Source organism: Garra rufa, chromosome 9 (assembly GCF_049309525.1).
Source record: "Garra rufa chromosome 9, GarRuf1.0, whole genome shotgun sequence".
NCBI classification, from domain to species: Eukaryota; Metazoa; Chordata; class Actinopteri; order Cypriniformes; family Cyprinidae; genus Garra; species Garra rufa.
In genome coordinates this window covers 37,790,801-37,812,711 of record NC_133369.1, presented here as the reverse complement: position 1 = coordinate 37,812,711, position 21,911 = coordinate 37,790,801, and the positions used below count along the sequence as shown (strand labels likewise).

General features: G+C 33.8%; 1 protein-coding gene across 1 annotated transcript; it reads left to right on the top strand.

Annotated features, from left to right (window-relative positions):
- The first annotated feature begins 5,844 nt into the window (after positions 1–5,844).
- Positions 5,845–12,703, top strand: rpl18 (ribosomal protein L18). The gene is made up of 6 exons (XM_073847417.1): positions 5,845–5,964; positions 6,094–6,201; positions 6,339–6,437; positions 12,162–12,285; positions 12,383–12,452; positions 12,565–12,703. The coding sequence occupies exons 2-6, from the start codon at positions 6,160–6,162 to the stop codon at positions 12,638–12,640; spliced, it is 411 nt and encodes a 136-aa protein (XP_073703518.1). The 5' UTR covers positions 5,845–5,964; positions 6,094–6,159; the 3' UTR covers positions 12,641–12,703.
- Positions 12,704–21,911: the final 9,208 nt, after the last annotated feature.

Genomic DNA, 21,911 nt, shown 5'->3' with positions numbered 1-21,911 from the left:
GTGGGCGGTACACAGATGAATTATTCAGATCCAAAACAAGAGTTTAGAAAGTAGACTGGGCGAATTTTCATTTCATGCTGATTTTAGGAGAGAGGTTTTATGGATTTCTTCAAATGAAACAATAAGAATTAGTTACATGTATGTAACCCTGAACCACAAAACCAGTCAAAAGTAGCACAGGTATATTTGTAGCAATAACCAAAAATATATTGTATGGGTCAAAATGATTGATTTTTCTTTTATCATTATGATATTAAGTAAAGATCATGTTCCATGAATGTATTTTGTAAATTTCCTACAGTAAATATATCAAAACTTTATTTCTGATTAGTAATATGCATTGCTAAGAATTTTTTTTTGGACAACTTCGCTGAACTTTGGCTGAATTCGGTATACTTTGGTATAGTTTATTAATAAATTATACATACAGGAAAGCATATAAGCTAAATTTGAGTCCAAGTTCCACTCCATTGTGAACGTACAGACCTGTATGAACCACTAACTTTCAAGCTGAAAGTAAACAGAAAGTGTTTGTCTGAACTCAACTGGTTTTGCAAGAGAACGCAAATATCTTTACGAAATAACAAAAAAATTAAAAAATATTTTTTCCTTCCACCCCAAATTCTTTCCCACCACCATAGGGACTCCGTACATATGCCATCAAAGTACTGTGTGAGCAAAACAAGACCAGCTGCTGCTGCTGCTCAAAATTAGCTGCAAGAGCCTTGATTCTCAATGGTCAAATTCTGTGATGACAAGGACGGCTTGTGTTTCGGGTGACTCAAAGCTTATCAAAGTTTATCAAAGCCAGTCATGAGGGTCCATTTTCTCTGAAGTTGCGATTTATACATGATATAGATGAATAAATAGCTTTCTTTGTATGCTTTGTTAGGATAGGACAATTTTTGGTAGATATACAACCATTTGAACATCTACAATCTGAGGGGTGCAAAAAAATCGAAATATTAAGAAAATCGCCTTTAAAGTTGTCAAAATGAAGTTCTTAGTAGTGCATATTACTAATCAAAAATTAAGTTTTGATATATTTACGGTAGAAAATTTACAAAATATCTTAATGGAACATGATCTTTGCTTACAGTTTTTCTCAATTGCTTAAACACCTTTCTTGAAATTATGCCTCTTATTTGCGAAACTCTAAACACAAATCCACAACTCCTAACTCATTTCCCCAAACTTCCTATATTGAGGTCAAAATGAAGCTCTCCACTCAAAACAATTCAATCTTGCTGAAAAACCAAACTTTGCTTTCAGACATGACACACAAATCCTCAAAAACAAACACACTACAACACAGTTTTACACACTGATGAGATAAATTCAAAACAATACTACAAAAACAATACAAATAAAAAACTTTTCACATGATGAACACAACAAATCTATTCCTTTGCAAGTGTTTTATTCCTTAATTTAATGTACTGTAGAGTACAGTACAAAACAGCAAAAAAACAACAAAATAATTATTCTGCCCAGCATCCTGTCTTTGGTCTGGGACAGGCCAAAGAACCTCTTCAGCATCACAGGCTAAATTAGCCCTGGCCAGGCAGCAGGGGTAAAATCCTCTTGCATGCCTGATCCAACCCTGGCACTCATCAACTAAAATATATGAGACTGCTTGTCTTCTTGCCCTTGCTCTTCCTCTGTCTCTTCCATGTTGTTGTCATCATCGTCCTCCTTCTCCTCCTCCTCTTCCTCTTTCACCTCCTACTCTTCCTCTTCAAAATTACACATTACTGTATGTGGGATATTGATTGAAAAAGACTGGATAGGATTCACAGTTACACTTGTACTAGTGGTCTGACAAAAAAATAAAAAAATAAAATAAAAGCACACATCGTCATTGTGAAACAGAAAAAAAAAAGAAATATGGGCACAAAGGTGAAAATAAAAATAAGAAAGTCCACTGTCAGAATTTGTAACTCCTGTGTTGTCCTCTGTCTATATGCTTTCCAATGGAAGGTTCATGAGATGTACCTTTGATCTATTTCAGAGAACTGCTTTATCATTGGTTGATCTATATTATCTTCATTAGTGAAAGTCAAGATTCACTTGAATAATTCATGGCAAATTTACAAAAAGTCTAATAGAAATGTGTAGAATATATGATTGACAGTTTAGGACAACTAGATCAAAAATTTTGCATTTAGGTGATTTATACGATGAGCTAATGACTTGATGTTTTGAGGGGTAAGACTATTGCACAGAGAACTACAGTACATAATACATTTTGAGCAACATGACAATAGCAACTGATAATGTAGGAAACTGCAGACAAATGTATATTTAATTTCTGATCTGAGAAATGCACCAAAGTGACTGAGAAAAACTTTTATCCTTTTATCTCCATCGAAGGTTCTGTGTGCTAAATTTTGACTCCTAGTGTTTCCAGTTGGGTAATTGTGTGCTAATTGAGCTCAAACTTCGCAGACTTGAGTGAACAATATTGAATGCTTGTGCTTTCTAAATGACCTCATGGTGTAAGCACTGAGAAATGTAGGGATTTGTGTGTAGAGTTTTGAAGTAACAGTTCACCAAATATAACTCATGTGTCAAAGCAGGGAATAGTGTTTATAGTTTAGAGAAATGGGTGTGCTTTTTCAAAAATGGCGTTATAGTTTTGAAATTTTAGTTCAAAAGACTGGTTATAGTGTTTTAGCAATTGAGAAAAACTGTAATATCCTAATGATTTTTGGCATAAAAGAAAAATAGATAGTTTTGTCCCATACAGTGTATTTTTGGCTATTGCTACAAATATACCCGTGCTACTCAAGACTGGTTTTATGGTCCAGGGTCACATACTGTATGCTACCTCTTTATCAGTGTTGAGGGTAACGCATTGCAAGTAACGCAAGTTACGTAATAATATGACTTCTTCCAAGTAACTAGTAAAGTAAGGCATTACATTTTAAGTGACAAGAAAATATCTGAGTTACTTTTTCCTCCCATTTATTGATTAACAGCTCTCCTGTCCCCATGTTGAGAGAAACTGTAAGATGTTACTTTAGTTTTAGAATAAATGTGAACATCCCAAAAAATTATCTCACTCACTAAAAAAACAGATACAGTATTCCTCAAAATGAATAAAAACTGTGAAATTCAACGCAAATCTGCAATAATTATATATGTTCAATAATACAAATATGCTTTATGTATTCAATCCCATTTTATTAACCGATGTATTTGCTGCCGACCTTCGATGATCCAATTCATCCATACTAATAAGCAAAAATTACTCAAGATAATCTAACATTTGTTTTCCTTTTTTATTGCTGAAGAGTTGACATTTTTTCTTCTGCGGTCTACTGTACAGACGTGAATTTACTTTTCTCTTTTGGTGTAAAAAGGCTTTTACATTTGACAAAATTATAACTTTTTATATTAAAAACAAACACACAAGCCCTGCCCAGATTTAAAAAGTAACACAAAAGTAACATAACACATTACTTTCCATAAAAAGTAACTAAGTAACGTAATTAGTTACTTTTTTAGGGAGTAACTCAATATTGTAATGCATTACTTTTAAAAGTAACTTTCCCCCACACTGGCTCTGTAAAAGCTTTTTTTTTTTTTACTGTAGTTGCATTGCTATATTAAAGGAGTACTTCACTTTCAGAACAGAAATTTACAGATAATGTACTCATCCCATGTCATCCAAGATGTTCATGTCTTTCTTTCTTCAGTCGTAAAGAAATTATGTCTTTTGAGGAAAACATTTCAGGATTTCTCTCCATATAATGGACTATAATGGTGCCCCCGAGTTTGAACTTCCAAAATGCAGTTTAAATGCAGCTTCAAAGGGCTCTAAATGATCCCAGCCAAGGAAGAAGGGTCTTATCTAGCGAAACGATCGGTTATTTTCTAAAAACATTTACAATTTATATACTCTTCAATCTTTACACAGAGTACACACAGAGCTAGACAAGACGAGCATTTGAGGTTAAAAAGTATATAAATTGTAATTTTTTTTTTTAGAAAATAACCGATCGTTTTGCTAGACAAGACCCTTCTTTCCTCGGCTGTGATCTTTAGAGCCCTTTGAAGCTGCATTTTGGAAGTTCAAACTCGGGGGCACCATAGAAGTCCATTATATAGAGAGAAATCCAGAAATATTTTCCTCAAAAAACATAATTTCCTTACGACTGAAGAAAGAAAGACATGAACATCTTGGATGACCAGAGGGGAGTACATTATCTGTAAATTTTTGTTCTGAAAGTGAACTACTCCTCATGTGACTCAGGTTTATCAAAGCCAGTCATAAGGGTCCATTTTCTGTTAAGTTGAGATTTAAACATGATATTGCTAAATAAATACGCTTTCAATTGATGTATGTTTTGTTAGGATAGGACAATTTTTGGTAGATTTACAACTATTTGAACATCTGGAATCTGAGGGGTGCAAAAAAAATTCTAAATATTGAGAAAATCGCCTTTAAAGTTGTCAAAATGAAGTTCTTAGTAGTGCATATTACTAATCAAAAATTACGTTTTGATATATTTACGGTAGAAAATTTACAAAATATCTTAATGGAACATGATCTTTGCTTAATATCCTAATGATGTTTGGCGCTGTATTAAACAGTATTTAAAAAGTAAGTTATTTCTGTTGCTCATGAAAACGTTTCAGACGTCTGTGTATTTGACGAATATTGCATTTAATTCGCTTCTGAGCATCACTACAGGCAGCAAAAAGTATCCGACTTGACGTCTCCGCTTTCAGTTTCGCCTGTGGCAGGCTAGTGTAGCTCTCGAACAACCCTAATATCTCTCTGTATGTCTTGACAAACCTCGCGGTACTCTACTCTTCCTGTCTACCTCCATCCATCAGCAAGCAACCGAGGAAGAGGTCTCTGCAGAGCAAACGTGGGCGTTTCTGAATTTTGTGGGTGTTTTCAAACTGCTGGGTGTTTCTAAATCATGATATCGAAATGATTCCCTTTACCTAACCCCACCCCTAAACCTACCGTCACTATGACGTCAGCCAATCAGGTACCATGGTCTAAAAACGCCCCGATCTAGTAACTCCCATTACTTTCCTGCAGAGACCTATACTTGGAGCAACCCCAGCACACGATTTTTCATTGACAGGAATCGTAAACCAATCCGGACTCGCCTTTGCAGTCACATGACGCATCGCCTTCCGTAATCTCGCTATACGTCCTCTCGCGAGCTTTCCTTTTCCCTTTTCACTCTGAGTCCAAGATGGTAGGTAGCTTGATTTCTCATGGAGTGTAGCAGTGTCCAAAATCAACCTCCATCCTCGGCTATATCTCTTCTAATTTCGCCGCAGATGATGTTTAGAAGCATTACATAGTGCTACCAGTGAAAAAATATGCGTATTGTTGTGGATTGTATGTGAATTTATAATTAAATGTCGGCTTATGTACACCGGGCCGCAGAGCTGGAGATACGAGTCCATTCATGTGTCGTGTCTCAAAGTACTCACGGATGTCTAACGACAACGTGTCACTGTCTTATTAAGACTTGTATACTCAGATATTCATACAATATTTGCTGGCGTTTTTATTTAATTGCCTAGACTGAAGGAAGAGTACCTAAGCAAACTCGTGTTGGCTAAGCTAACTCCGCTCTCGCTTCTCTGAGCCACATGAGTTACAGCAAATATGAGACAAATGAATTAATATGAACGTTATAACGTTATTTTCAGTTTACGTCGGTTTTGTAGTTATTCTAGCCATTGTTGCTCAAATATGTATCTTTGTGGCAAGTAAACATGTGTAAGTTTATGCCAGTGTAATTTATTGAAAACGTGCTAATTCTGACACCCTGCTCCACTTTTTTTTTTTATAAATAATGATTCCTTTTATTGGTGTGTAATTGATTTTGTTTTATCTAATAGGGAGTTGACATCAGACACAACAAGGACCGTAAGGTTCACAGGAAGGAGCCCAGAAGTCAGGATATTTACCTGAGGCTCTTGGTGAAGGTAAGGACCGTAATGTAACTCAAAGCAGATAAGCAAATAATAAAATAAAGATTAATATGGCTGGTTGCATTGCTTTTTGTTGTTTTAATTTTATACCAATGCTTTTTTGTTGTTGTTGTTGTGTTGTAGCTGTACAGATTCCTGGCTCGCCGTTGTAATGCTCCCTTCAACAAGGTCATTCTGAGGAGACTCTTCATGAGCAAGACCAACCGTCCCCCTATGGCCTTGTCCCGACTGGTGAGTTTAAACCAAGTTTTTATTGCTGAAATGTGCAGATCTCACATTTGCCCCATTGTGTTAAGCCTTGTCACTCAAGTGAACCATTTTTGTTTTTTAATCTCGTTCAAACTTCACTGTTTTTTATTCCTATCTAGATCCGTAAGATGAAGCTTCCAGGCCGTGAAAACCTGACTGCTGTTGTTGTGGGAACTGTTACTGACGATGTCAGGATTCTGAAAATCCCTAAACTGAAGGTAAGGCCAGACAGTATCTGGGTTTCCATCCAAAGTGGCAAATTTAAATTGGACGCAAAACTGAAATATCGCATAAAACATTTGCAAGCACCATTTCTATCCAATGAGACAAATTCATCACTTACTAATAAACTGACACTAAATGTCACTAAGAAAAGTAGGAGAAGCCTCTGAATATAGTAATTTTCATATAATAAATTACTTGCACCTAATAGTGAGCAGACGCAACAAAATTGGTCCGCTGGTTAGTCAGGTAATGCCGTCCCATAGCGCAAAGTCACATGACTTTTTTTTTTTTTTTTGTGTTCGTGGAGGAATTGATTTGGTAATTAACTCTTTCGCATTAGCTCTTTTTCGAACAAGTCAAAAACCACCTTGAGCGAGCATGAACACTTCTTGGTGAATCAAGGGATTTTCTTTAGAAATTTGGCAGTTCCATCACTTTTTTCTTAAGCGATACTTCAAAATGCAGATAAAAATAGGTTGATGGAATCATTGCTATTAAAAGTGTTATACATGTCTGTATAAATAAGCTTTGTGTTGACGGTCCGTCTGTCCGCATATCCGTCTTGCTTTTGATTCTCCCCATGCATTCGTGTGAAATTTGGTCTTAAGGCGAGACACTTCAGGTGAAAAATATTAACTAATAGTTATCGTCATACTTACCCAGTTGATTGATTACTTTGATAATTGCAAACATTTTTTGTATTACAAGTTTTCTAAAATGTTAGGTTTAAATATGCAAATGAGGCATTATTTAATAAAAAATGTGCCAATTTGCTTACATTTCTAGTACACAAATCTAAACACTGGATGAAGTCAGTTTCAAAATTCATGGTTAATTTTTTTTGATACATTAGAGTCAAATGTTTTTACAGAGGGAATTTTGGGTATCATTTCGTCATGACATAATTCAGAAAAAACTTAGAACAGACAGGAAACACTATTTTTTTTTTTTTTTACCATTTTTGGGGGAATAAAATGTTGTATGAAATCTGTAAAAACCTACAGGATATAGATGGGAATAAAAATGTGAAGTTGGTGTGTGTAAGTGCTGCTGAAGTGGAGGTTTATGGTTCAGTGTAGAAGAAAAAACTCATTTTGAGAAAACCGCCTTTAAAAATATGGATTGTGTTTGAAATCTATTGACACAAATAAATACAGTGATATATAAGAAACACTTAACAGTGTTTTTGGATGTTTTCTTTACACTAGTTTGAAAAAACACTTTATGAAAAACCAAAAAGCCCAAAATCTCAAACTTGACAGGTGCATGACAAAACAGCATTTTTGCCTGCAGTGTCTCCCCTTAAGTGATGCTGAACTGCATGACTGACCTGGTGATTGCTGATTTTGGTCCAAAAAAACAACAATTTATTGAAGGTGAAAGTGACTATTGTGCATGTTGATTTTGTGTATTTTAGTATTATAATTGAGTTAGATTATTTTAATATTTTAATTGTAAATTTGTAAATTAAAATGTATCTTCAACATTTGCAGAAGGTTTTATTGGCATTTAAATCCAGCATGTCTGTTTTCCTCCCACCTCTGCATATACAATCCTGGTCAAATGACTTTCTACTTTCTTGACAAAAGTTTGTGTTAATTTAATGGCCATCTGAATCTACATCTGAGATTGCAAGAGGGGGCAAATCCAAAAGTCATTTCATAAAGTCTTTTTACCCATTGTCAAGCACCGTACGATAGCAGTTGTGCTTTGTGGTAACTTGCATGCATTTTAAAGTTTCACACGAGCAATATTTCATCAGCACTCCTACAGTGAGTGGGGGCTGTTAAAAACAAAAACAGCGTGCATTTGAAGTGAGCGGTTAGTGCAACAGGTGTTTAATGCATTTTGTAAATGTATGATTTCGACAACAACAACAAAAAAAATCTGGGTCAAATTTTTACTTTATGTAAATAAGAGGATGCATTAACTTCTGCAAACTTCCGTCGTTTTGACAAAATGCAATACAGAACTTTGAAACTAATAACGTGTCCATTTTCCTATTATTAAATAGGATATTTAAATGAATAATACAAAACTGATTTTTTTTTTTTATAAAATTAAACAAGTGCGACTGACCATGTGAATAGCTCAAACCTCCATCATGCATTTATCTTTATCCGAATGCCTGAGTTTTATTACAAGGAGGCTTGCGGATTTATTTTGGCTGTCGTTCCTGTCATCCTTTGGCCCTCCTGGAAGTTTGCTAAAGCCCCCTAGTGTGATCCAACCTGCTGGTTGAGAAGGAATGAGTTGATGGAAATCTCTGCAGAACTTAACTGTGAGATGAAAACTGCTCTGGTCTTAAGTTTGAGGTCAATAGTTTCAGTTCAGCTTGCCCTAGTTTATGCAAACATGACCCAGTGCACGTTCAGTCATGTTTTGTCCAATCTGATGCTTTTAATCCAGCAGTAACTCATATGTGCGAAATGAGACTGTTTTTTTTTTTTTTTTTTTAAATATAAAGTGTTTGACGTGCATTTGGGAACGCAACATACACCGGCCATCCTCCCATACTTGTAATGATTGGTACTTCAGCAAATGGTTAAAATAATTGATTGGTTAAAGTAGATATTAAAATGATCATGTTTTTCTTAAATTCTTTTTTGAATGTGTTTCTGGATAATAGTAATAACATCACTAATTTTTAAAATTAGTAATATTTGTAATTGTATTATAGCACTATTGATACACATTCAAAGGTTTGGCCAAATTTAGCAGTGTTACAAACAAGCACAGCGAACCTGTAATTTAATTGCAGCTTTAGATATTCCATCATTGGTAGAATTAATTTTAAAAAGTAAAAATGTTCCAAGCTCTGTCTTTATGTAACAGAATACATTTATTCTCCAGTAAGAATTTGCTTAAAATCAGTTTTCATATTTAATGTGTTTTTTGATAATAATAATAACAACCTTAGCAATTTCTATCATTTTATATCCTTATTGAAACAATTTTTTTTGCCAAATAATGCAGCCGTACAAACAACAATTCTTTGTGGAGCCCTATTTTCAGTACATTAAAAAGGCTATTTTTTCACTTAATGACGAGTTTTAGGGAATGCAGACCCGTTTTGCTTCACTTTAAAATAAAAGGCTTTTTTTTTTGTATTTGACTAAGATACAAATTTGTGACCCTGGACCACAAAACCAGTCATAAGGTTAAATTTTACTAATCTTATAAATAAGCATTCTATTGATGTATAGTTTGTTAGGATAGGACAATATTTGGCCGAGATACATCTATTTGAAAATCTGGAATCTGAGGGTGCAAAAAAAAATCAAAATACTGAGCATCACCTTTAAAGTTGTCCAAATTAAGTTCTTAACAATGCATATTACTAATCAAAAATTACATTTTGATAGGTTTACAGTAGGAACTTTACAAAAAATCTTAATGTAACATGATCTTTACTTAATTTCCTAATGATTTTTGACAAAAGAAAAATCAATCATTTTGACCCATACAGTGTATTTTTGGCTATTGCTACAAATATACCCCAGCGACTTAAAGACTGGTTTTTTGGTCCAGGGTCACATTTGTACAAAAGTCTAATTTAGCTGAAAGCTTTATACGTTCATGAGGAAAAGGCATCTTTTAAATCATAACAGACAGTGTTGTGCTGTTCTAATCATCTAATGATTTGCAGCATATTTAGATATTCTGTCATTTAACGTTATTTTTAAAAGTAAAAATGTTCCAAATTGTCTCTTTATGATCTCTTTGTCAATACATTTCTTGTTTAATAAGAATGTATATAATTAGTTTTGCATTAAATTATTCTGTCGTACTGTATGGCAATTTTTTCAGTGTGTTTTTGCATAATAGTAATAACATTAGCAATAATTAATTATAATGTAATTTCTATAATTTTATAGCCCTATTGAAACAAAGTTTTCATCTAATTATGCAGCCCTACAAACAAGCACAGCAAACCTGTAATTGTATTTAATTTGTGTAATTTTTTTTTTTTTATTAGAATTATTATTTTTGTGCAACCCTATTTTCAGTACATAAAAAGGCTATTTTGTCCCTCAGTGATGAGTTTTAGGGAATGTAGACCCATTTTGCTTCACTTTAAGAGTTGATGGAAATCTCTGCAGAACTTAACTGTGAGATGAAAACTGCTCTGGTCTTAAGTTTGAGGTCAATAGTTTCAGTTCAGCTTGCCCTAGTTTATGCAAACATGACCCAGTGCACGTTCAGTCATGTTTTGTCCAATCTGATGCTTTTAATCCAGCAGTAACTCAGCATATGTGCAAAATAAGACTTTTTTTTTTTTTTTTTAAATATAAAGTGTTTGACGTGCATTTGGGAATGCAACATACACCGGCCATCCTCCCATACTTGTAATGATTGGTACTTCAGCAAATGGTTAAAATAATTGATTGGTTAAAGTAGATATTAAAATGATCATGTCCTTTTTTTTTTTTTTTTTTTTTTTTTGAGTAAGATAGAAATTTGTATCTAATTTAGCTTAAAACTTTTATACATTCATGAGGAAGAAGCATTTTTTAAATAATCTTTTGTGCTATGTTAATCACCTAATGTTTTGCAGCTTATTTAGCTATTATGTCATTGGAACTTTTACTTTAAAAAACCTTTCTACCAAACTCGCTCTTTATGTAACGCAATAGATTTCTTGTCCCTTAAGAATCTGTTTAAAATTAGTTTTAGATTAAATTAGTCCGTTGTACTTTATGGCATAATTTAAGTTTTCACCTAATTATGCAGCCCTACAAACAAGCATAGCAAACTGGTAATTTTATTAAAAATTTTTGTACGTTTTTATTAGAATTATTTATTTTGTGCAACCCTTTTTTAGTACAAAAAAGGCTATTTTGTCCTTCACTGATGAGTTTTAGGGAATGTAGATCCGTTTTGCTTCACTTTAAGATAAAGGCATTTTTTTTTTAGTTTGAGTAAGACATTTAAAAAAAAATCATTTGTTCATATTTAGATAATCTGTTATTTGTCAAATTAATTAAATGTAAAAATGTTCCAAACTTACACTTTATGATAGGCAATACTTGCCTGTTCAATAAGAACGAATTAAATTAGTGTTTCACTGAATGGCAGTTTTGTTCATGTGTTTTTGGATAACAGTAATTTTTATAATTTTATTGCCCTATTGGCCAAATTATGCAGCACTACTAACCTGTAATTTTGTAATACATTTAGCATTTTTGCTATTTATAATCAAAATCATTATTGGATTAGTCCATTATATTGTGCAGCTCTATTTTCAGTACATGAAAGGCTTTTTTTTTCCCTCTTTTTTTTAGGGAATGAGGACACATTTTGCTTCAGTTTTCATAACATTTGCTAAATGTTTAATGGTATTGAATGCATAGAAAGTATACAATTACTATATAATAGTAATGAGCTAAGAATGAAACAACGTAATGTGCATTATATATGCATTTTTTCCTCTTCAAATGAATGTACACTGATTCAAAAGTTCACAGATTATTACCATGGATAATGATGCTTTTAATCATCAAATACAAATAGTACTGTTTACTACACTTCATGTGTCTTGGTGACTGTAAAGGTTTTTTTGTAATATACAAACATTCATGAAGTCTCTGTGTTGGGTGTTTAGACGTTTTAACAACTGCAAAATATTGTAGGGGTATTTTACCTGGCAATGAGAACACGTATGAGGTTATGTGAATGTGTAAGTGAACCTTTCTCTTTCCTCTGTCTTCTCACAGGTGTGTGCCCTAAAGTTTACCGACCGTGCTCGCCGCAGGATCTTGCAAGCTGGTGGAGAGATCATGACCTTTGACCAGCTGGCACTTACTGCACCTAGAGGAAAGGGAACCGTTCTGTTGTCAGGTACGTGTGTGTAAAGCAAGCACACAACTGCAGTAAAAATTCAATTCCATCTTTGTAGCTTTCTCAGGGTTAATGCACTTGTCTTGTTTGTCCGCAGGACCCCGTAAGGGCAGAGAGGTGTACAGGCATTTTGGTAAAGCTCCTGGAACCCCACACAGCCACACCAAGTAAGGAATTCCCTATGCACTTGAATTTTAAGCCCTCATAAACTTGAATTTTGATACAAGTTGATCGTTTTGACGAATTGTTCAACTCAAAGCATCTTTCTCTGTCTTCTAGACCCTACGTGCGCTCCAAAGGCAGGAAGTTCGAGCGTGCCCGTGGTCGCAGAGCCAGCCGTGGATACAAGAACTAAACATCTGTCTTTTTGTATTCGATATTGTAATGCAAATAAAGATTGGGTAATAATCCAAATACACTTTTTGGAGTCGTTTCATCTAATTTCATGCTTTCTTCAAAAACGCTTCAAGTAATTGTCAGCTTCCGACTTAACTGCGAAATGAACACCCTACATTCACCGAAATGACTGTGACTTAACCACATCAGGTGGAAAAAGCAAACCTAATGATGAAATGTTTTGTTGACAGCTGCAGGTACATGTGCGTATGCACGTTGTTTCCAATACAGTTTCAGAATTATTCTAACTCAAAGATCGCTAAGAATTGTAATCATCAAGTTAAAAGAAATTAACGTCACAGACCTTAAATGAACCTTGAATTTTCCACAATTGCGTGAAACAAGTTACGAAACTAAGCTGTTTGTGATAAAAATATATGGAAAGTTTTTGAGTGAGATATACATTTATACAAATATATAATTTAGATTAAAACTTCATACATTTGAGGAAAAAGTGCATTTTAAATCTTAACAGACAAGTTTTGTGCTATTTTAATCATCTGTTTTGAAGCATATTTAGATATTCTATAGTCTTTGGTAGAATTAATTTTAAAATGTAAAAATGTTCCAAGCTCTGTCTTTATGTAACAATACATTTCTCCAGAAAGAATCTGCTTAAAATTGGTTTTAGATTAAATTAGTCATTTTTAATGTTTTTGGATAATAATACTATATAAAATTATTAATATAAGATTATAACTAATAAAAACTATTTTCTATAATTTTAAATTCTTGACAATTTTTTTTGCCAAATTATGCAGCCCTACAAACAAGCACAGCAATTTTAATTTTTTTTAATTTTTCTAAGTTTTTATTAGAAAAATCTTTTTTCTTTTTTTTTTTTTTCTTTTTTGTGGAGTACATAAAAAGGCTGTTTTGTCACTCAATAAGTTTTTTGTATTTGAATAAGATATAATTTTGTACAAATATCTAATTTAGCTTAAGCTCCCTATTGCAGCATCTAATTTAGTTTAAAACTTTATACATTCATGAGGAAAAAGCATACTTTAAAGAATTTGAACAGACAAGTTTTGTACTATTTTAATAACCTAATTAATATTTAGCAGCATATTTAGATATTCTGTCATTGGTAAAATACATTTTTAAAATTAAAAATGGTTTATGTAAGACAATACATTTCTTGTGCAATAAGAATCTGTTTAAAATTAGTCTTAGATTAAATTAGTCTGTTGTACTGTAAGTTTTTTTAAAATGTGTTTTTGGATAATAGCAATAACTTTAGCAATAATAAATTATAATTTTTAACATTTTATAGCCGTATTGATATAACAAAGTTTTGGCCAAATTATGCAGCCCATAACAAGCACAGGAAGCCTGTGTTTTTTTTATTTATTTTTTTTTTTTTATTGCATTTTAATTTAATTTTTTAAAAAAATGTAAGATCTTTCCCTTGTATTGTGCAGCCCTATTTTCAGTGCATGAAAAAGATTTTTTTCTTTTCACTAAATGATTTTTAGGGAATGAGGACACATTTTGCTTCAGTTTAAAATAAAATACATAAATGATAGTAATTATGTTGTTATTACATGTGTATTAAGTATATAGTGTATAATACGTTTCAAGCATGTCAGCTTGAAACCTTTGTGGTTTAAATGAATTAAATTCGGGTACAGAACTAGTTCAGTCAATGGCCTCAATTAAAGTGCAAACATGGCGAAACATTTGTAGGATGACCATGCAAATGTAGAACCGAAACGGAGCTACTTAAATGAGCAATGTGACAGAAGTATGTGGAAACATAAAATGATGTGCAGTGCTTGGCCAGTATTCAAAGGAGTTTTTTCTGTTGGTGAGTAAACACTTTTCAGAAGCTGACTGCCTTTGATCTGCAAATCTGTGGTTGTTATTTCCAGTACATGGAGGACAAATTAAACATTTCAATAGGTAGTTGGGAGCAGTTTCAGCCACATGTGATGGTGTCACGATAACCAACAATGAATATTAATATCTGAATTTCCACCTTGATGATTTAATAATATCTCTTAATGGTTTTGAATGATGTAATCTGCATGCCTTGCGAATAGCAGGGTTTCTCACACTCAAAAACTCTACACACATCTCTGGCTTTTCTATATAAGGACAAAACTTTCTAGATGAAAGATCTATGCCGTGATGTAAGAAACGGTAAGTGGCAGACAGATCTTGTATGCAACAATTATCTATTCATCTATTCTATGAACCCCGGTTTTGACTAAGTTCTACAGAAAATGATCTGTGTGATTCAGTGTTGAATACTGTGAGCTCATTTGACCCATGGAACTTCATGGACCGCTAAAATAATACAGTAACACTTTACGAAAAGGTGTCATTTGTTAACATTAGTTCATAACATGAACGAACAATGAACAACATGTTTATCACAGTATTTATTAATCTTTGTTAATGTTAGTTAATACAAATACAGTTGTTCATTCTTTGTGCATGTTAGTTCACAGTTCATTAACTAGCCTAATGTTAACAAACAAAACTTGTGATTTTAATAATGCATTAAATGCTGAAATCAACATTAACTAACATTAATAAATGCTGTATAAGTATTGTTCACTCTCAGTTCATGTTAACTAATGTAGTTAATAACCCTATAAAGTGTTACCAATAATACACTCAATAACTCAAATTCTAATGAAGCCCACCTTGCATTGCATTCTGAATAAAATTTGTCAGTGGGGTTTTATGAATATGCATATGTGACCCTGGACCACAAAACCCCTCATGAGTCAGTTTTTCAAAATTGAGATTTATACATTATCTGAAAGGTTATAAATAAGATTTCCATTGATATATGGTTTGTTAGGATAGGGCTGAGGTACAACTATTTGAAAATATGGAATCTCAGGGTGCCAAAAATCTAAATATTGAGAAAATCACCTGTAAAGTTGTCCCAATGAAGTTCTTAGCAATGCATTTTACTATTTGAAAAATAGGATTTGATATATTTACAGCAGGCGATTTACAAAATATTTTCATAGAACTTGATTTTAATATCCTAATAATTTTGGCTATTGCTACAAATATACCTGTGTGTTTTGTGGTCCAGGGTCTATAAGGCTTCAAATACCCATTAGAGTCTGAAAGCACTGTTTTAACAGTTTATTTAACAGTATTAAAATATAACATTTTGCACTAATAGAATTTACAATAATTGAATCCCCAAATATATGTTGAACATCTATAATGTTTAGCAATTTGCGAATAATCGCACAACCGCTTTTTTACAATTAAAAATGACTTTTTTTTAACTTAAATGAACATAAGAAATTATCCCATAAGTGTGTATTGTGTTAATATGAGGGAATTCTTCATATCTATTTGTTTTACCCTTATTAAAGTATTATTTTAATTACCTATTTAATAAAAAAAAGTGTTAACAGATCATTTCCTGGCAGAAAATTTCCAGTATTTTTGCTGAATAAATAAATACAAATAAATAAATAAATATTTTAGAGCTGCAAAACGATTAGTCGCGATTAATCGATATAAAAGTTTATGTTTGTATACTATATGTACTGTGTATATCTATTACGTATATATAAATACACACACATACATGTGTATATTAACAAACAATTTGTTAGATTTAAAATATAAATAAAACATATACAAGTTTTATATAAAAATATTTTTACAAATATATACATATGTGTGTTTATATATACACATAATAAATATACACAGTACACACATAAAGTATAAAAACAATCTAATTTATACGGTCATCAATATGTTCATTTTTAGGCAAAGTTTAAATTATTTAACATAAAATAACTACAGTACTAAGAGACAACTTTAGTAAGAACTTGTGCTAATTACTTACTGTCACTTAAATGTACATATTTAATATCTCCACGTGGAAAATGCATTTAACAGTTGCTGATGTAGCCTATGTTTAAATGCCTTAACGCCATGTCGTAATTACAGTAATTTAGAGATAGACAACACGACATTCAACTCAAAGCTGAATTATGTGTCTTTACTATAGACTGTAAAAAATATGGACGTAGTGTCCGTGACGTCACCCGTAGGTTACTGAAACGGATGAGTTATAAAAAAAATCACCCCCCTCACAGTTGACAGGAAGGGCAAAATTAGCTATATAGAACAAAACCACTTTTTGTACCAGGCTGTAAACATTTTTTTTTCTGCTGTAAAGTTGGCCATTTTAACATGGGGAGTCTATGGGATTGACTCCCTTTTGGAGCAAGTCTCTAGCGGCCAGTCAATGAATTGCAGTTTAAGTCACTTCCGTATTGGTTTCAATAGAGAGAGCGGGAAAATGCCCAACTTTACAGCAGAAAAAAATATGTTGACAGGCTGGTACCAAAAGTGGTTTTGGTTTATATAGCTAATTTTGCCCTTCATGTCAACTGTGAGGGGGTTAATTTTTTTTATAACTCATCCGTTTAAGTTATATTAAGCCTTAAAGGGGTCATCGGATGCCCATTTTCCACAAGTTCATATGATTCTTTAGGGTCTTAATGAAAAGTCTATAATATACTTTGGTTAAAAATTCTCAATAGTAGTATTAAAAACACCCTTTTACCTTGTCAAAATCAGCTCTGCAAAACATCAACTCATATTATTGTATGGCCCTTTAAATGCAAATGAGCTCTGCTCGCCCCGCCCCTCTCTGCATGGGATGTGATGTTTATTTTAGCCGCGTTTAGCAGCGTTTAGCCGCATTTAGTGGCGAAACTTGCCAACAAGCACATTATTAAGAAAGGTCATTTGCAAAAATGCATAAAAAAACCTTATACTCACTTCTGCTGTGGGTGAAGCTGAAGGAACGATTCGCACAAACATAGATGCATATGTAGATGGGAACTGGCTTTCATTTTAAAAACGAAAGTAACGTTAAACCTCTGCGTCTTCAGCGGCTCAGATGTCGGGAGTAAATGACTGCTATGTTCATTGCATCCAACAACAGAACACCTCAATCGCTCAATTTGAGGCATTCTTGTCTTCCTCTGGACCTGAGTCGACACAATGGCGGTCGGAGTCGGAGTGTTTCAGCCCGGTGAGGGCGGGTCTAAGGTAAGGCGCTCATGTCAATCAACTATCATGGGAGTGGCCTCTGTCTGTGTGCCGTCACAATGACAAGAAGCTGAGAATGAGCTGATTTTAAAATGGGAAAATTTTTATCATTGTAGGGTGGTTGTGTACACAAACTGCCAACACACAATAATGTTCAAACACGTGTAAAAGTTAGTTTTGCATCCGATGAACCCTTTAAAGTTCTGCATAATTAAGGGCGGTGGCCACTTGAGTGACAGGTGGATTGCCGCTGCTGTCACCACTATCACGATAGGTGGGCGTGTTTTCAGCAACCTGCTCTACCTACGTCCCACCTTATTGGCCATTTTCTATTATCCGGGAGTGACGCGTAATGACGCAATTCCAAAATGACACGCCAAATCCCGCCCACTATGAGCTTCAAAAACGCTCTTCAGAAACCTACGGGTGACGTTACGGACATTACGTCCATATTTTTTACAGTCTATGGTTTTTACATAATGTTCTGTGAGACCACCTGACTGCCGCCAGATTCATTTAGGTGCTATAGGCGCTACCTCTGAGTCCGAGAATGCCGCCAGCTCCGAGTAGAAGGTTACGTATTGTCATCTTGGAATTACGGTAAATTTTATGGGTCTGGCTTCTGGTTTTATCTGCATCCAGCTGTTTTTACCTGTACAAAAAAGCTTTTGCCTCTTGATATTGCTAACTAGTGTGTCTTACCATATTATCTCAATGTATTCTCTTAATTATTAACACACTTGTAGTGCAAACAGTTTTACTGCATGTTGTTACTCTCATTATTTCCCTATAGCGGCTAATGAAGCAGAAGTCTCGCCTATAGGCTTATCTCCGTGTTTAAGAATAAAGTGTATATATTTAAATAATTCTAAATAGTAATTTAATTAAGAACATGTTCAAAAGAGCAAAGGATTGAGAGTAAAACAGATTAATCTGGAGAATGCTGGTGTTTGTTCTGATGACTGATGGGGTCAGTGGGGAAGGAAAATGTAATATCTCTGTCATAAAACCTCCATCAGGCATAATCGGTGTTAATACGTTCCATTGTCGCTGTTATCTGCATGCATATAATATTCCCACTCGTGACAGTCTCTTTTTTCCACTTCAGGGGCTTACAAAGGTCTTCCCCAGCTCTCCTGTTATTCAAATCAGCTGTATCAGCCACATACCGTGTATAGGAAAGACCCCATCACACTTTCATATCACCCCCTTTGATTCAAAGAGACAAAGCGCATGAAAGTGAACACTGATATCCGTGTTCTGTACATAACCACAGCATGCCCCAGATACATACAGTGGTTCACATCGACCAAAACGGATTTGGATGTTTTCGTACGAAATGGGGGCCTAATGGGCATGAGAACTTGTGAGATACACAAAGGAAGGAAATGATGAGAATCTAATAATGAAAGCGTCTGAAGTTCTGTGGTTATCCTCCCATACTTCACCTCATGAAGGCATACCTGCCTGCTGCTTTTTCCATGGATTTACATATTTGCATATTCAATAGACAACTTACTGTTTCCACTTGGCTAAAGGTTCAAAACGTGACTGAGCTGGTATACAGCGGCCTTGGAAAATCACATATTTAAAAAATGATTGTATAGGTACATATTGTATTTGAACACTTTCTGGTTGACAAATGTAAATATAACATCTTTTAAAGAACTATTGTTACTCTAATAGAAAACCATAATAAAATCCATTAATTAACACATTTAGATCATTTGGTTAAAAGCCAGTGTAAAAATTTCTCAGAAGTTAGTTCTGGGAAAATCATAATATTTTTTTATTCACTGAAATGTAATTAAATTTTGAGCCTAAACATAAACTTTTTTCATTTTCCAAAAGTCACTTCACAATAAGGAAGGAAATTTGGTGTTTAAATGCTTTAGATCCTGAGAGTTGTACACCGCATATTAAAAACTACAAAAGACTCCACTTCTTCAACTGGCTTGTGACAGACAGGAGGAGTGAAAAACAAAGAAAAAATGGGAGGGGAGCGATTGAGTCAGCCACAAACTCTTTTCTTCATCAAAACAACTCCAGCCCCCATATTCATGTCACTCGCACACAGTCTCTGTGCCTTTACTGGAAGTGGTGCTGTTTTAGAATATGCTGATCGCACATCCGCATATCAACGGCTGAATCAGATGCATTCCGATGCTCAGGTCTGATACTAGGCTGACAGAACAGAAAGCCTTACACAACCACATAAACAAACAATGATGCTATGGCGCAGGGTAAAATTACACATGCCATTTGTTTTTTACCCACAGGTTGCTGTTTAATGGAATTTAATTTTGAAACTACACTGAAGTCAAAAGTTTACATACACCTTGCCGAATTTGCTAAATGTTAATTATTTCACTAAAATGAGAGGGGTTATTAAAAGTGCATGTTATTTTTGATTTAGTATTGACCTGAATAAGATATTTCATATAAGTAAAAAATAATAAAAATGACCCTTTTCAAAAGTTTACATACACTTGATTGTTAATACTGTGTTGTTACCTGAATAATCAATAGCTGTGCTGTTTTTTTTTTTTTTTTTTTTTGTTTAGTGATAGTTGTTCATGAGTCCCTTGTTTGTCCTGAACAGTTAAACTGCCTGCTGTTCTTCAGAAAAGTCCTGAGTGTCCTACAGATTCTTTGGTATTTCAGCATTTTTGTGAATTTGAACCCTTTCCAACAATGACTGTATGATTTTGATATTCATCCTTTCACACTGAGGAAACTGAGGGACTCATACGCAACTATAACAGAAGGTTCAAACACACACTGATGTTCCAGAAGAAAACACGATGCATTAAGAGACAGGGGTGAAAACTTTTGAACAGAATGAGGATGTGTACATTTATCTTATTTTGCCTAAATATAATATTTTTTTAATTTAGTTTTTAGTTAATTTTATTTATTTATTTATTTTTTTACTGCCCTTTTTAAAGCTACAGAAGATACTTGCATGTTCCCCCCCCCAAAAAGTTAAATTTATGAACTTGGCTTTTAAAGGAGTAATTCACTTTAAGAACAAAAATTGACAGATAATGTACTCACCCCCTTGTCATCCAAGACGTTCATGTCTTTCTTTCTTCAGTTGTAAAAAAATTGTGTTTTTTGAGGCAAACATTTCAGGATTTCTCTCCATATAGTGGACTTCTATGGTGCCCCCAAGTTTGAACTTCCAAAATGCAGCTTCAGAGGGCTCTAAATGATCCCAGCCGAGGAAGAAGAGTCTTATCTAGCGAAACGATGGGTTATTTTCTAAAAACATTTTAAATTTTTTTTTTTTTTTTTTACAAAATAACCCATCGTTTTGCTAGATAAGACCCTTCTTTCCTCGGCTGTGATTGTTTAGAGCCCTTTGAAGCTGCATTTTGTAAGTTTAAACTCGGGGGCACCATAGAAGTCCATTATATGGAGAGAAATCCAATGTTTTACTCAAAAAAACACAATTTCCTTATAACTGAAGAAAGAAAGACACAAACATTTTGGATGACAAGGGGGTGAGTACATTATCTGTAAATTTTTGTTCTGATAGTGAACTACCTTTTTGAAGCATCAGTGAGCGTATGAAGCTTCCAAACAGCGGGCAGTTTAACTGTTCAGGACAAACAACAACTTCATGAACATCTATCAAAAAAAAAACAGCTGTGGATCAATCAGGTAAGAACACAGTATTAAGAATCAAGTGCACGTAAACATTTGTACATGGTCATTTTTATAAATTCAACTATAATTTTCTCTTGTGGACTATATGTAAACATCTATTATGTGAAATATCTTATTTAAGTCATTACTAAATAAAAAAAAATAACATGCATTTTTTATTATCACTCTTATTTTGCTCAAATAATTAAATTTTTTTTTTGCAGATTCTACAAGGTATATGTAAACTTTTGACTTCAACTGTATATATAGCCTATACACAGACACATACACACAGTGAGAACAATCTATAAATACCTGTTTTTTTTCTGAAATATTGTTCATCTTTATTGCTCAAGATTTGATATTTGCTGTGGGTATACAACTGTTCTACTAACATGTTTGACAAAATAGCCAAGGCATTTCAACAAAAAGCTTTATTTTGTGAAAACACAGTGATCCAAATTAGAGAACAGCAATCACTGTAGTACAAAAGAAAATTCCAACAAAATGTTTGAGGGTTACAGCTG